General features: G+C 60.6%; 1 protein-coding gene across 1 annotated transcript; it reads right to left on the reverse strand.

Annotated features, from left to right (window-relative positions):
* Positions 1–60: 60 nt before the first annotated feature.
* On the reverse strand, positions 61–12942 carry LOC106049515 (L-gulonolactone oxidase-like). The gene is made up of 12 exons (XM_048079397.2): positions 12813–12942; positions 11247–11348; positions 10894–11019; positions 9577–9671; positions 8670–8760; positions 7796–7981; positions 2686–2793; positions 2331–2407; positions 1673–1822; positions 1185–1349; positions 683–773; positions 61–466 (listed from the first exon to the last, which is right to left on the reverse strand). The coding sequence occupies exons 1-12, from the start codon at positions 12813–12815 to the stop codon at positions 338–340; spliced, it is 1323 nt and encodes a 440-aa protein (XP_047935354.2). The 5' UTR covers positions 12816–12942; the 3' UTR covers positions 61–337.
* Between the last annotated feature and the right edge of the window lie 3267 nt (positions 12943–16209).

Genomic DNA, 16209 nt, shown 5'->3' on the forward strand with positions numbered 1-16209 from the left:
AGGGCTGGGCACCTCCGCTGCACGCGCGTCGGGGCTGCAAGCACACGTGCAGTCTGGCTCTGCTGGGAGAAAGGTCTTTATTGAGATGTTGGCTTGGACGGGAGACATTTGGGGCTGGGCACATCTCGGGGGGACAGGGAGTGACCACGAGGAGTGGCTTCCAGGCACCGCAGAGCCCTGCCAGCTCGCAGAGCAGAGCCAGCCCCCATCACAGGGCAGAGACCAGAGCTGGGGGTGCAGCCACCGAGGACCGTGAGCTTTGGGGGCGTCCTGAGAGCCAGGGCTGATGGCTGGCTTCTCCTCCGTCCCCTGCACCACCCCATCCATCCCCATGCTGTCAGTAGAACACCTTTTCCAGGTAGGTGTTCAGGAACATCCCCGTGGGGTCCAGCTTCTCCCGGACAGAGCAGAATTTGGGGAAGGCCGGGTACATCTTCTCAAAGTCCTTCCTGGTGCAGCTGTGGGCCTGAAGGAGAGAAAGAAGCATGGGGGGGCTGCCCATGGCTGGGGCACACACTGCCAGGAAGCCCCCCTGGGTAAACCCCACACGCAGAGGGCTGCACCGCAGCTCCTCGAGGCACCCATCTCCCTCTGGGGCTCTCCTCTGAGCCTCTCCCAGCCGCAAAGCCCCCCCCAAGAGAAGGGAGAAGGACCCCCCCCCGAACTGCGAGGCCACCTGTACCTTTGCCCAGTGCGGTCTCCCACCGTACTTCTTCATGATGCCCTCGTAGGTCAGCCAGTAGTTGAGCCGGGGCACGTTCTTTCCATAGGGTCTGAAGGACACATAGGGGGATAACATCAGGGGCTGTGGAGGGGATTGCACACCCTCCCCAAAAAAACCCTCACCCAGGGCAGAAGGGCATTGCTGGCTTTTTGACCTGCACCAGGAGATGGAAACTCTCTTGGAACCATCACGGCAGTGCCCAAGGCCGGGCTGGATGGGGCTGGGGGCAGCCTGGGCTGGGGGCAGGGGTCGTGCCCATGGCAGGGGGTGGCACTGGGGGGGCTCTGAGGGCCCTGCCAGCCCAAACCACTCCGGGATTCTGCGATTCCATGCCACCAGCACGGTGGTGGCTGAGCTGTGCGCTGCTGCTGGCAGGTCCCCGGGCACGGCTCCCGGTGCTCCCCAGCACAACCCGAGCAGCAGCAGGAGAGGAGAGGAGAAGGAGGGAGCTGCAGCTCACCTGTACATGATGATGTTCATGTAGCAGCTGTCCCGCTGGAAGCAGGGACTCAGCCAGATCCCGTCCCCCCGAGCGAAGCGCACCTCCACGGGGTAGTGCGCCACCATCTTCGGGTTGTTCTCCAAGGCGGCCTTCAGCTCCAGCAGGGCTTCCTTCGTCTTCTCACTGCCCAGGAGCAGCACAGTTAATGTCAGATCCCTTTGAGTTAGAACCACCCCCCCCAGGTCCATCCCTGGCCCCACGCTAAGTCAGGGCCCATCCCAGCACCCCCCTCCCATCGCTTTGCGCCCTGGGACGTGGTGTGTGCGGAGCTGGTGCCCCAGGACAGGGATGTCAAAGGTCCCCATGCGATGTTAGCAGGTGGCAATGGTGCCTGCTAGCCAGGACCCTTTCCCCGTGGCCTTGCTCCTGCTCCACGCAGCGTGGGCTGGGGCAGAGCATGGGCAGGGGACGGCGCGTGGTTTGGGGCGGCCCGCGGAGCCATTTACATGGGGATGGCCCAGTCCTGCACGTGCTGCTTGAAGCGACACTCGTAGTTGAAGATCTTGTAGCTGACGGCAACGTTCTCCACCTGGGAGCTGAAGAGGAGCCAGAAGAAGAAGCGGTTGATCCAGCACACCAAGCTGGGCACGAAGGTGCTGCAGGGGGGAGAGCGGGAGGTGAGACCCCGGCGCCAGGGCATTGCCAAGGGCAGGGCGGCAGCTGTGGTGCCCCAAGCCTCATCCCAGGGATGCTGGGCAAAGGGGTGCCCTCTGAACGGGGCTGGAGCCCACCCTGGGGCTCAGGACTTGCATCCAACGCCGCCCCTTAAAAGCAACTTCTCTGCTGCAAACCCTCAGCACGCTGCTCTTGCTATGCGCACACGAGAGGGCAGTGCAGCCCCAGGCACCAGCCCCAGCACAGCCCCGCTGCTCCGGCACAGGAGCCCGCTCGGAAGGGAGCAGGCAGCCTTCTTCATCCCCTTCTTCCCGGGGATGGATGGACGGGGTGCTGCGGGGCGCAGCCCTCCCCTGCCGCCATCCCGAGGACACCCAGCAGCACAGGTCTTCGTGCAGAGGTGCAGGGAGCAGAGCAGGATGAGGCCAACCCTGGACAAAACCCACCCGAACCCGCTCCTCCCGGGCGCTGCCCGGATTGCGCTCCTACCTGATCCAGAGCAGGAACTCCAGCAGATAGTAGCCGACGGCATAATCCCAAAACCAGCTGGCGGAGGAAGAGGGGGGCTGCAAAGCCAAGCAGGGGAAGATGATGGTCATTAGGGACCGGCAGGGACTGCACCCTTCTCCACCCCACTGGGGAGCACGGGCTTGGAGAAGGGCACCCCAGGACCCCCAGATCCCTCTCCCGTGATGAAATAGGGCCACATCCAGCCCCAGAAAGAGAGCAGGCTTCGGGAGGGGGGGTGCTGAGGGCTTGCAGAGCCCCAGCTGTGGCCATGCTGAGGGATGCAGCTTTGGGCACGGCCCCTTCTCCCTTCCTGCCCGGGCCCAGCACCACCTGCCTTGTTGGTGGGGTCCTGGTAGATGACGCTGACGTTCTCGCTGTGCGGGAACCACAGGAATCGGAAGTACTGGGATCTCTTCAGGTGGTCCTCGAGGTGATCGAGCACCTGCAGCAACCAGAGGAAACGGGGCCTGCAGCTCTACGATGGAGCCGGGACGCACACACACAGCCGGGACGTGCGGCACGGCCCCATCCCAGAGACGTCCCCTGCTCTGAACGCAGAGTCGCCAAATTATTCATAAAGACACAGAAAGGAGCTTTGGGAAAGGCAGCTCTTTAAAGACACCGTGGGCGAGCTGCCTGCTGGCAGCCGAGGACAGCAAAGCACAGGGAGACGCAGAGGCGACAGCCGGGACAATGCCGGTGACGGGTTCGGGGGCGGCTGCAGCCCCAGGACAAACTCAGCCTTGTCCCAGGGACACGGAAAAGGAAATCTCCAAGGACGTCTGTGCCTGACCCAGCCGCACCCGCAGAAATGGGAAGACACACCAGCCCTCGTCCCTGCTCTGTGCAAGGCTGCCGAGGACGCGTGCTTGCCCTGGGCATGGTGCTCTCGGCCGGGGCTCCGTCACTTTTCGAGCAGCCTCCCCATCCCCAGCTCCTCCCAGCAGAGATCTTCCATCGCTTCCAGCTTTGCAGGAAGGCGCAAAGACAACCCAGAGGCTTTGCTTCCAGGAATTTGCTTGACACGGGGGAAGCGTGCAGGGTGCAGTGACCCACGGACATAACCCCGGGGAGGTCACGGCTGCTCGCTTCCAGATTTGTATTAACGAGCTATGCTTCCAGATTTGTATTAACGAGCTATTAATCAGCAGGCTGGGCTGTTTTAGCACCCAGCATTTCGCTGTGACCCCACCATGAGGCTACGGCCATCGTGCACTCGCTTCAGTGGCTGTTACCTCAGGGTGGGTGGGACAGCACACAGCCATTCCTGCAATTAGTGTTAATTAACAACCGAACGCTGCTGCCATCAACCACACATCTGCACTGCTTGCAGAGCCACGAGCTCTCTCCAAGAAGGTCCCAAGGCAGCCCGTTTTCTGGCTGGAGAAGTCCTTATTTTCAGCTCCTTGCCTCCCCAAGGAAACAGAGGATTGTGCAAGCAGAGACAGAAGCCATGACCACGCTTTTTTTTTTTTTTCACTCCTTTGGTTTAGGAACAAGTGCACCGAGGAGCTAAAACAAGTGGCGGAAAGAAGGGTGCAGCGGGCAGCAGCGCTCTGCAGCTTTCCCAAGGTGATCCTTCGGCGCCCGCTCGTCTTCCCGAGCGAAAAAAAGCAAACTGCCAGCAGGGCGACCTTTAAAATGTGCGCCTTTGATCCCTTTGATAGAGACAGATCGGTCTGAAGTAAATAAGCCGTCGGCTTTGTAGGCTAATTGCAGCAGAGCCGAGGGCAGCGAGCTGGCCGGGAGTCCTTGGGGACGCTGCCGGCCGCCTGGGTTGGAGGCAGAGGTTGGCAGCGGAAATCTTTTCGCTGTTACGTGGCCAACGCACGCAACGGAGATGGCCCTGGAGCACAAAGAGACCCGGGGGATTTGCTGAGCTTCGCTTCCCTCCCGGAACAAACCCCTCTGCTGCGTAAAGGCCGGGTCAAAACACGCTGTTGCCTTGTGCTGGCTCGCCGAGCCGCGGGTCGGGCACGGTGCGGGCTCGATTGCCCCAGCTGGGCCCTGGGGAATGGGCAAACGTGGGGCAAGTGGGCTGGGAGCAGGGGCAGAAGTGGGCAGGGTGCTGCGGAGGATGAAGCACACAAAGTCACTGGCATCCATCCCTTGGGTCCATCATAGCGATGCAGGAGAGCCAGGGAGCACGGGGAGCTCGTGGTTTGGGGGAGGAGGTGGGTGCTGAACCTCCCCCGCTGCCCGTGCCCCCCTCGGAGATCCACTTCCACGCACCAAAGGCAACCCCAGCCCAGGAGGGACCAGGTCCAGGCCCTGCACTGCGAGGGGATGCACAGAGGTTTGGGCACCGGGCGGCCGTGGGGGACCTGGGCTCAAGGGATGCGTCCCAGCACCCTGGGACCCCTCACGGAGGGTTTGGGTGCGAAGCGGTAGGCTCAGGGCCAGCCTTCTTCACCCAGCAGGCAGCCAGGCTGTGCAGGTCTCTGCAAAAGTCTGCAGGGGCTCAGAGGCAGAGCAGGAGCCTCCCTGCAAGCCCAGGGACGCGCCGCAGGGCTCGGGTGGCCTCAGGTGTGCCACGAACCCCCTTGTCCGTGCCTTGCTCCCGGTCACCGTCGGCAGCCAGAGCAGCTGAGCGTATTCCAGGGATGAAGACGATCACGAGGCCAGAAAAGAAGGCATGCAGACCTTACATAACTGCAAATCCAAGCCCGGCTCCTCTGACACATATATTATTTGCAACGTCTTAGATAACTCGGGCTTAAATATTTCAGGCAACCTGCTCCCTTGCCATTATTCTCTTCCGCTTCACTGGGCCGCTCGACATGAAAGCCGGAGATCTGGCAGCAAGCGAGGAGCAGCGACAACGGAGAATTGATAATGGCATTAATATTTATAGAGTGCATTCCTGTTTTGTCCTCCTGATAGCCCCGAGGGACAGGGAAAGACACGCCGGCCCCGCCGGGCCGCGCGGTGCTGAGGGCATGCCCCGAGCAGCCCGGCCCCTGCTCGGCACAAGGCTCCAGCTCCTCGCTAAAAGGCAGATTAGGAGGTGTAAAACCTTCCTCCGGCTGGCACCCCTCCATTGCTCAAGGCGAGATCGGCCCTTAGGAGAGGTCCAGGGCAGCGCCAAGCCACCCTGCACATCCCTGGTCCCCGGGGAATGGGGAGGGCACGCCGTGGCCGGACCGGGTGGCCCCAGCGGCACCTTCCAACCTCAGCCCCTCGGGGATTCTGTGAGGTTTGGGCTGAGGAGAGGTGCCAGAGCCTGGCTGAGGATGAAGCCACGAGGAGCTGGCAGACCCTGCCACGTTTAAGTGCGTTTAAAGCAGGGAACTCTGCCACGGGACACCGGGGCAGCCGCAAGCGCTTCCCAGGTAAGACGCTCCCGAGCCACGAAACACAAACTTGTCGCCTCTGCAGCTGGAGACAGCTGCGAGGAATTCGGTGCGGGCTGCCAGGGCACACTGAGAAATGTCTCCGGGGGCTGCTGTGCTCCTCCAGCTTCCCTGCCTGCCTCCCGGGCTAAACAAGGCCCTGCAGTGCTGCAGCAGAGGTGGCAGCAGGCAGGCAGAGATGCCAGCACACTTGGGGACATGCCCGGACCTCCCCATCCTCCTTCTTGTGGCACCTTACGAGGGCCAGCAGGTTGCTTTGGATCAGGGCTTACAAAGCCAGCCCTGCAGAAGCGTGCTGAATTCACACTCCTGGTGGTGCTCGAGCCACCCCAATAGCACGCTGAATAATTCAGCCCTCAAAAAATTAAGGACGGCACTTCTCAGAGCTTTGCTGGTGCCGCAGCGCTGATCAATCCTGCAACGAATCCTGCTGCTTCGGTCCAAGGACCGTCCATTTTTCATGAGCCCAGCTCAACCGAGTTTTGTGCCGTCGTTGGCCAGGGCTGGAAGTGGACCTGTGGGACTCGGATGAGACAACGGCTGGAGATGCTGCTGAGGTTTAAGCACCAGCGGGGGTGTCAGACCTCGCAGGAGGACAAAGACAACCAGAAGCTGACGCAGATCCAAGCTCCAGGAGCGTTTGCTTTCCGTCGCCACTGGTTTCTTCTTCCTGCTGGATGCTGTGCCTCAGTTTCCCCATCCAGCAAGGTAACTCCTTCCAGTGAGTCCCGTGGTGTCAGGAGGCCATCAGGTCTCACAAGGGTCTATCTGCAGGTGGTCCTGTGCTGTTGGCTTTAGCCTCCAATGGTGCAGGTGACCTGGGACAAGCTCGGAGCCAGCGGTGGGGGGCTCAGCACCTGATTGAGGAGCTGGCCACATCCAATGTCCCAGCACCACGAGGGTGGGAGGGCTCTGAGGAAACGCAGCCAGCCGTTAAAAGGAGTTTATATAACGGCAGAGATGGGGAAAGTCAGTTTTGATGCGCTCCCAGGAGAAAGGGTTCCTCGGAATTGCTCTCCAGAAATGCCCGCGGGGCCTTCAAAATGCCCTCTGAAGGATGTGCATCGCTCCCACCGTAGCGGGGTCTCAGGGCCGTGCCAGACCCTGATCTAGGAAAGACCAGGTCAAAGCCCTCCTCAGGAGGTCACCTCCGCTGGGGGGAGGTCCCGGATGGGGCAGCCACCAGTGCCATGCACCTCCGTCGAGGTGATTGGGACCTTTGGTAAGACGGAGACAGATGAGGCCAGTAGTTTGCCAACATGGCAAATAGTTTAAAGGGAGTTTTCCACCGCGGGGCTCCATGCAGCTCTGTGGCTGGGTGCTGAGAAGGGATTTGTTCAGCTCGGCCCTTGAAACGTGCCACCCACTGTGCCCTTTCTTATCCCCAGCGTGGTTCCTCTCAAGTTCAGCTCAAAAAAAAAAAGATTTAAACCCTGGGAGATGGAGAACCCCATCACAAAAACGTGCAGACCTCCCACACGGGAAGGGATGGAGGTACGACTGAGAGCACAAGATGCTCTCGGACTATTTCAGGTGGCCCATCTGTCGCTGGGAGAAGCGAGGCTCCCCGCTCGCGGTGCAGCAGGAGGCAGCAGGATGCCTGCGGGACCCGTGGGACACGAGGCACCCCCTTCTCCTCCTTCTTGGCACCCCCTTCTCCTCCTTCTTGGCACCCCCTTCTCCTCCTTCTTGCTCGGGCTGGCCAGCACGTCACCTCGGCAGCCGGGGGTTTCCAGCCAGGGCAATTTCCTCCAGCTGGAACAGTGAATCTGCGCCAGGCTCGGTCCCACAAGACATGGGAATGATTCAAAACCGCGGGATACATGAAAGATTTAAAACCCAGGAGGGTTATGTGCAGGGGACGGGCTCTGAGCCAGGACCCCCGGGGCTGGTTTCTGCCGCCTGTGGGCTGAGTCAGGCCGGGACCACTGATGCTGAGAAGCGAGGATGATGCTGCAGAGACACAGCCCCGTTTTCTCCAGGCTGAGCAGTTTCATCCCTGTGCCTTTCCCTGCAGCCCTCCCCTCGTGCCCAGCTCCCCTCTGCCCATTTCTCCTGCCAGGAGCTTTGCTCAGCCCCAGGGAGCCCTACCTCGGTGAGGGTGGAAGGGAAGGCCACCTCGTGCAGGTGGAACTGGGGCACGCACTGGAAGGTGACGGTGAGCACGACGCCCAGGCAGCCGAGGTGCAGGCGGGCGGCCTGGAAGATGTCCGCGTTGACGGTCTCGGAGCACTCCAGGACGTCCCCCGAGGCCGTCAGCAGCGAGAGCGCTACGACCTGCCGGGAGCAGAGCAGGGCCGTCAGCAAGCGCTCGGCCTGGTGTCCCGTCCCCAGCCCCAAATCCCGCATCCACCCCAAACCTCACGGCCGGGGGCTGCGCAGGGAGACCCTGTACCACAGCCAGGGTGATCTCTGCTGAGCCGGGCCCCACCAGCCCCAATCCTGCCACCTCTGATGCCGTGACATAAAAGGACCCCTCTCTCCCTGGGGATGCCAGGAAAAGCCAGGAGCTGAGGAAGTAAATCTCCCCCACATGCCTTCACCTCTCCACACCCATCAGTGGGATCACCAGCACTGGGATCACTCAGGCTTTGAGCTAAGAGCCGAGCGTTTTCATAACTGCCTAGTTAAAAACCAACCTGGGCACTACAGAGGCTTGGCTTGGGGGGGCTCCAACATTAGAACTACTTTCCCTTTGGTACAGAGCTATTTTGTTGAATTACAGGAGCATAAGCACAGGGACAGAGGACCCTGGGCCTGGATCACGGTGTTTTAGGGTCCCAGGGAATGAGCTGGGCTGGCCTGTGGGGGGGCACACGGGGGCTGTGCTCACAGAAGCCCCCATAGCGGCAGCACCCCGGGGGCAGGGTCCTTCCTGGGTCAGGCTGACCAGCCCCAGAGCGGGGACAGTCCCCGCAGGCACCGGTCGATGTCCCTGCATCGAACCCATCCCGCCAAGTCTCACCTGGGTGGGGAGGATGCCGTGCTTGATCCCGGTGTTGTGCGTCCCCGTCCCAATCACACCGGCTGCTGCCACCTCGGAAACGGCTCCCAGACTGCGGGCAGACAAAGGGGCTGGGTCAGGACCTGAGCCTCCTCCTCTGGGCACAGCAGACATCCCAAGGCAAGGCAGAGAGAAGACTCTCCCACACCTCCTGCTAGGATACTCCAAAGTTTGATTGCCATTTGCTGTCAAAAACTCATTTCCAGTCTGATTTCATCGACCATCAGCCTCCTTTGGCCTACTAGAGCTGCCTGTTGTTGGTCTCCACCCCATTCAAGGCATCCCTAGGACAGAAGCTCTCATCTTATTCATGGAATCACGGAGTCCTGGAATGGTTTTGGCTGGAAGGGACCTTAAAGCCCACCTGGTTCCAGCCCCTTGCCATGGGCACAACACCCCCACCAGCCCCGGCTGCCCCCAGCCCCATCCAGCCTGGCCTTGGGCACTGCCAGGGATGGGGCACCCCCAGCTCCTCGGGGCAGCCTGCAAAAGGAAGGCTTTCCTCCTAATGCCTGACCTAAACCTGCCCTCTTTTAGCTTAAAGCCATCACCCTTTTTACGGCTGGGGAGCAGAGTTTTCCTTCATGACACAGAACACACCAGGCAGGCGGGTGCAGGAGAAGTACCGGTGTGGGGATGAAGGCTGCCCTCGTCCTGCTCCGAGGCAGGATCAGCTCCTCCATCATGGGGGTTTTGACCTGCATTCTGCAGGACCCCAGCAGAAACCAGATCCCAAACCAAAAGGCCCCGTTCTGCTGTAAAAGCTCTCCAAGCACCCCCGATTTGCTAAGTCCCAGCATTTGACCCAGGGCAAGGACGGACACCTGGGGGACACCCAGGGACAGCCCCGCACGCGTGTCCCACTCACTTGGCCAGGGCCAACCCGTGCTTGCTCAGCTCGATGTTCAGATCCGAGAGGAAGATCCCACCTTCCACCGTCACCTGCTGCTTCTCCTTGTCCACCTGCAAGGGACGGGCATGGGGACGGGCAGAAGGGGAGCACCCCATGGCACGCTGCTCCTCCCGAGGCAGCTGGTGAGAGGAGAGCCGCGTGCCATGCACACCGGGCTCCGTCCTGAGCTGCTGCCCCTCTCAAACCTTCCCCCAGCTCCAAACATCACCCAGCCCAGTGGTGCCACTGGTTCCTGCCCTGTTCCCGGTGCCTCACAGGCATCCCCCCTCCCTCGCCACGCTCATTGCAGGCAGCAGACAGCCCCAGCAAAGCGGCTCAGCCCTGCCGTGCCGGCTCCTGCTGCAAGGACAGCTTCTGCTGCCGTGCTGCTCATCCTGCTGCTGGCAGGCAGGGCTGTCGGGGGGAGCCCTGCCGTCATTAATTGTTGCTGTTAATTACCAGTAATGATCCAGAGCTCAGAATCTGCTGCTACAGTCAGGATGTCTGCATCCTCGGCTGCACACACACACGTGCAGGTATGCAGAAACATGCATGTATATGCACACATGTGTGCACACATACACGTACATGCACACACACAGTGTGTGTAACCAGCTGGCCATGCAGCCCCAGTAAGAGCCCAGTAGGAGCCCAGTGCTCCCTGCTCCCCTGAGGTCTGGGTGCAGAGAAGAGCAGGAGAGCCCCAGCGGTCCCCGTTCTCCCCAAGGTGCTCAGGACACGATCCAGAGCCCCCCAGCAAGAGCTGTGCCCTTCACAGCATCGAAGGGAGCAATCCCCCTCCCTGCTGCAGGGACATTTCTCACCCGACACAGACATAAACCTGGGGACCATGGACACCCAGACGGGTACCAAAGGCACCTCTGCAAGCTTGCACCCAGCAAGCCAGGAAAGGCAGAGCTGCCAGAGGGCTCCTGTCCACCAGCAGGCAGGGCCATGATGAGGACAAGGTGCCGAGGTGCTGAGGCTGTGATGAGGACAAGGTGCTGAGGACAAGGTGCTGAAGACCCAACGAACACATCCCGGGAAGACATCTTCGCTTCCTTGCAATTTTATAGCTGCTCCATATACTTCCCGTGCACAAGGAATGCTTTTTCATGGGGGAAATGCCCGTTCCCCATTCCTGTGCCAGCATTTTCAGGGGCTAGTTTAGGAAACTCCCCTCTCGTCCCCTGCCCCAGGTATGGCAGCGCCAGTGCAATGCCCAGCCCTCGGTGGCCAACCCGACAACGTGCCACCACGGCTCAGGACCACCCAGCCAAAAGCAGGTCTCACCTTGAGGATCCTGTTCATCTTCCCCATCTGGATCATGAAGTCGTCGGTGCAGGCGATGTCGGAAGGCGAGTGGCCGCCCCCCACCACCTTCACCCTCTTGCCCCGCTGCCGGGCCATCTCCAGGATCTGCGGAGGCCACAGGGAGAAGGGCAGAGGCCCCGACCTCCACTCTCACCTCCGACACCACCATTACATTCAAAATTCACCCACTGGGGTTGAATTCCCCCCCCCAGAGCCCGGACTCCTCCCAACATGGCCCTCGGGACCACCCCAAAATGGCGATAACCCACCGGAGCACCCCTGGGGGGCCGCAGGCTTTCCCTGCCTGGTTTCTCGAGGTGCCCCCCCCTTACCTCCCGGACCTCCTCCACCGAGGTGGGCTGGAAGTAGAGCTCCGGGCAGGAGCCGTACGTCTTGGCCCAGTTCTGGAACCTGACTCCTCCTTGGCCGTGAACCTGGGCCAAAACCAAGAGGTGAAGCAGAGGAGAGCAAACCCCCCTCAGTGCCCTTCACAGACCCCCCCTTCCCCATCAAAGCCCCCCTCCTGGGGCCAGGTTCCCAAATGCCTGGCCCTTTGGGGGCTCAGGGGCTCACCCCAAACCCTCGGAGTCCCAGTGGCGATGTGAACAGGCCGGCTGGGCCCACTGCAGCCAGCCGGGCCCATGCTGGGGACATATATATGGACATAAATATGTATAGAGCCCTGCCCTCCCCTTTTCATGGCCCCTTCTCCTCTGCTCTCTTCCCAGACCCGGTCTCAGCACCCCGGGCACCTCACATGGCCCATGGCCGGGGGCAGCTTCCCCCTGCCCACGGCCGGCCCGGACGGGGCTTGGGCAAGGAAGGAGCCGACATGGGGCCAGGCACCGAGCCCCAGAGGAGATGGTGAAGAAATTCTTTACGATGAGGGCGGCGAGGCCCTGGCGCAGGCTGCCCCGAGGAGCTGTGGGTGCCCCAGCCCTGGCAGTGCCCAAGGTTGGGCTGGATGGGGCTGGGGGCAGCCTGGGCTGGGGGCTGGAACTGGGTGATTCTTCAGGTCCCTTCCAACCCAAACCACTCCAGGATTCAGTGATTCTATGCTCCGTGCTGCCCCAGCAGACGTGTCCCACCTCAGCACCCTCACCATCCCCTGCTGCCTCCTTCCTCACGTCCCCTCCTCCCCTACCCCCCCTCATCTAATTTTCCTTCCCCCCCTCTCTCCGATGGGTTCAGCTCCTGTGCAAAGACCCCAAATCTGGCCGAACTGCTCCAAGAAGCAGTAAGGGCTCTCCCAGGGGGGTCCCAGCACCTCTGCCCCTGCCACCCCAATGCCCCCCTCCCAATCTCCCAGTCCCCCCCCCCCCCCCCGCAGGCTTTGCAGAGCTCCCAAAGGGAGATCGGAGCCCTCGGGGCGAGGGGAAGGGCAGCGGGGGCTGCCTGAGTTCAGAGGTGAAGGGAACGGGCAGGCTGCTTTAATCTGCAAAATGTATTGAAAAAAGCAAGAGAACAAAATCGAGGAAAGCAGGTGGTCAGTAAAATCAGAATTCTGTGGGTTAGAAAAAAAAAATCAGAAAAATCAGAAAAAAATCAGAAAAAAAATCAAAAAAAAATCAGAAAAAAAATAGAAAAATCAGAAAAAAAAAAACAGAAAAAAAAATAGAAAAATCAGAAATCTGTGGGTTAGAAAAAAAAATTAGAAAAAACATTCCTGCTCAGCAGCCGGAGCCTGACCTTATTTCGTAGGAATCTGCTGCCTTCCCTCCCCCCTCTCCTGATAAACCTTTCTCGTTTCTCATCTCATCATTTAATTTGTTATTAAATCCCCGTCGAAGGTCACAACAAATAGAGCCCTGCCTGCCCCGCCGCGCTGCCTGCACCTCCCTCCCCACCCCAAGTGATAGGAAAATCCGCCCCCCCCGGCTGGGTGGGCTCCCCCTTACCATGCTGCTGGCCTCCTGGAGCTGCTGATGGAGCGGGGAGGGGGACGTGGGGGTGATGTGGGGCGGCGATGTGGGGCGGCGATGTGGGGCGGCGATGCTGGATGATGCGGGGCGATGCAAGGAGATGATGCGGGGCGATGATGCGGGGCGATGGGGGGCAGCGATGTGGGGCAATGTGGGGCGGTGTGGGGCGGTGTGGGGCGATGTGGGGCTGCTCCTGCTGCCTGGGTTGGCGAGCGGCTGCTCCTCAGGCCTGGGGTCAATGAGTAACAGCCCTGCCCGGAGCTCTGCAGGGGGAGGAGAGGGGCTGCGCCCTTCGCCCCAGGCAGGTGGGGGGGAGCCGGGCTCACCCTACAGGGATGCTGTGAACCCTGGGGCTCTGGGAGGAGACTCTGCACGAGAAGGCACAGCATTCCTCAGAGCAGCAGCTGAAGGGGCAATAGGGAAAAGCCCTGCCACGTCTGGGGGCTGCGTGACCCCCGGCTGTGTGTGCACAGGGGGCCGGGGGGGGGTGCCAGGTTTGGCCTCCAAGCATCGCCTCCCCACGCGCACTGGGGTTCTTCCACTGCACCTCGCACGCTCGCCGTGCACCCAAAACTTGCTCCCCGTGAGCAGAAGGGGAGGCAGGGCCCGAGCAGGAGCTGGTAGCAGCTCCCCGTCGCCCCTTTCGTCTGGAGGACGGACGGGCGAGCGAGGAGCGGCGCTTGCACGAGCGCCGAGGCTGCGCTTTGGTGATAAGGAAGCCCCTCATTAAGGGAGGATGATAACGAGTCACCCGAGCCGCTGGCACCCACAGCAAGGTGACCCACGGGGAGGGATCGGGCAGGGAGCTGTGTCTGCAGGACACGCTGGGACACCCATCCCTTCCCTCACGCAATTACCGACCGGGGGAAAATTGCTTCTTAATTACAGAGCAGGAGCTGCGCAGCCTGCGACGGACCCCACATCCCCCCCCCCCCTCCATCAGAGCTCTCCACCGGTCCCCACGTCTCCCTTCAAAGCTCCTTGGCCTGCTGACCATCCCGAGCCCCCGCTGCTGTTTTTTTCTGCCTGCATTAGAGCAAATTAATGAGTAATTCGCCGACACGTCTTCCTGCCCAGATCGACGCCGAGGGGGGGGCAGCTGATTGGGGTCAGACCCCCTCCGCGCCAGCCCGGCTAACAGCTCCGGGGCCAAGTGCTGCACCAGCAGGCGCAAAGGTCAGCAGAGCCTCCGAAAACAGCCCAAGGGATTATTCATTAACAGTGCAGGTGGGGGATGCACATGGCGGGGGGAGCAGGGGCTGGGACACGGCTCCCCCTGCCTGGGTCTCCGCACGCTTTTGGCACCCAGAGGGGTGACACGGGGGGGGGGGGTGACCCAGCTTGGGCTACTAAAGCTGAGCAGCAGGGAATCATTATATAAATAAATAAATAAATAAATAAAAACAAGGGGAGGGGTCTGCTGCATTTTGCCAGGTGGTGAAAAAAAATGTGTTTGTTTTTTTTTTTCTGAGTGTTTTTGTGAATCAGGGAAGGTTTGGGTGGGATGGGAGATGCCCAGGCATGTCGCGTCTCCCTCCTGGAGCAATTGCTGCAAAGCTTGGCTTGGGTGCTCCTGCAGACCCCGGGGAACGTCCAGGGCAGGGCAGGATTCAATCCCCAGGGCTCATCTCCTCCTCTGCCCCGGGGCCTGGGCAGTGCCTGCAGACAAGAGCCGCTGCGGCGCCTCTGCAGCTGCTGGCACAGCCCTGGGGCTCTGCTCTGGGCCGCTCTCCAAAAGCTTGTTTTTAGGAAACCTGCAGGAATTTCCAACCTTTGCAGCTATTCTCCTCACTGTCACATTTCATTCCCACATTGCAACGTGTTCCCAAATTGCAATACATTCCCAAATTGCAATGCGTTCCCAAATCAGAGAGAATCAGAGAATCATTTAGGTTGCACCACGGTCCCAAATTGCAATACATTCCCAAATTGCGCCACGTTCCCACACTGCACCACGTTCCCCAATTGCACCACGTTCCCCAATTGCACCACGTTCCCAAATTGCACCTGGGGGCAGTGGGGTTTGCCCAAACTGGCGGCTCACGGCTGGAGCCCTCTCCCCTCTCCTCTGCCCCCTGCTCCTCCCAGGGCCGGCTGCACACGAGGGGTCTGCCAGAGCCACGACCCCGCCGCGCAGATGGGGTCTGGGGCTGGGCTTTGCTGCAGAGATCTCCGAGGGTCTGGGAGGTGAGAGCAATTCGAGCACTGGCAGCAACCAGCTTCTTTTCTTTTTTTCCCTCCTTCTTGCTTCTCCATTTAAAAATAAAAGATAAAATTGAATTATGGGCGGCTTTTATACTTTACTTCTCGCCTCTCAGCCTCTGAGGGCTTTTTCCTCTTTCTCCTTCCCCTGTTAATTGCTTTCTTCGTGCTGTATCAGTGGGATGGGACCCCCGGACCGCTGTCACCTGCTGTGGGGAGCTGGGTTTTGGGGCTGTCCCAGGGGGGCTGCGACCCTGCACACACACAGGACCCCCCTGTATCCCCCTGGGGATCAACGGCCCTGCTGCCAGGCCCCTGGCTGCCCCGCAGCATTTGGGGAGAAGCTGATTCAAGGCAGAAGAAAAAAAAAAGATTAAAGCCCATTTGCAGGGGACAAGGGGAGCCAGCCCCAAAACCCGGTTTGTGAAGCTGTGGCCGCGTGGTTTGAGCTCTGGCTGAGCGAAGACGTGCGGGACCCCGTGGGCCCTTCGCACTTTGCCCAGCACCTTGGTGCCCGCTCGAGGGGAAAAACCCCGCTGGGAGATGGAGCCGGCCCCGCAGGATTACCTGAGCTTCCCCCAGGAATGCAGCCACCAGGGTTGTAATTTAACAGCGCTGAGGGCTGAGCCTGGCCAGGGGCTCGGGGTCAGCGTGAGCCGTGCCCCAAAGCTCCTGTGGTTCCTTGGTTCCCCCTGCAGAGTCAATATTTTTCACTGCAGGCTCATTTCTAAGGGGAAGCCGGGGCAGATGTGCATATTCCAGCCCACCCCTGGCGTACGTGGGGCAAGAGCATCCCGTAAAAACACCCCTCGAGCGGCTCAGCCCCTCCAGCCACCAGGCTCTACCTGCACCCCGCACCCCAGTGCGTGCACCCCATGCCCATGTGGGTCCCGGGGGGGACCAAAAAACACCTGGCAGGGGATAAATGATGAGAATTGCAGCTTTTCTTCCCATGCACAGGGATAAATCTGGCACCAGGCTGAGGGGCTGGCGCCCCACGTGCCATCGGGGCAGGTGGCGAGGTGTAAGTCCGGGTGGGGGTGGCATTAAACCACCCCCCAAGTGGTGCACAAATACCTCCCCGGCTGGATTTATTCTTTGCCAAGGCCAAACCGCTGAGTCTCCACTCCCAGAGGGCCACGTAATGATTTTTCTTCTCGATACTAATATA

The sequence above is a fragment of the Anser cygnoides genome, chromosome 3 (genome assembly GCF_040182565.1).
Source record: "Anser cygnoides isolate HZ-2024a breed goose chromosome 3, Taihu_goose_T2T_genome, whole genome shotgun sequence".
Taxonomy (NCBI): domain Eukaryota; kingdom Metazoa; phylum Chordata; class Aves; order Anseriformes; family Anatidae; genus Anser; species Anser cygnoides.

What these genes read in the sequence shown, in the direction of transcription:
- LOC106049515 (XM_048079397.2), bottom strand. An exon ending in AGATGAACAGGATCCTCAAG is followed by an intron (nt 9,672 to 10,893) that starts GTGAGACCTGCT and finishes CGTCCCTTGCAG; the next exon opens with GTGGACAAGGAGAAGCAGCA. An exon ending in GGAGACCGCACTGGGCAAAG is followed by an intron (nt 467 to 682) that starts GTACAGGTGGCC and finishes TCTCTCCTTCAG; the next exon opens with GCCCACAGCTGCACCAGGAA.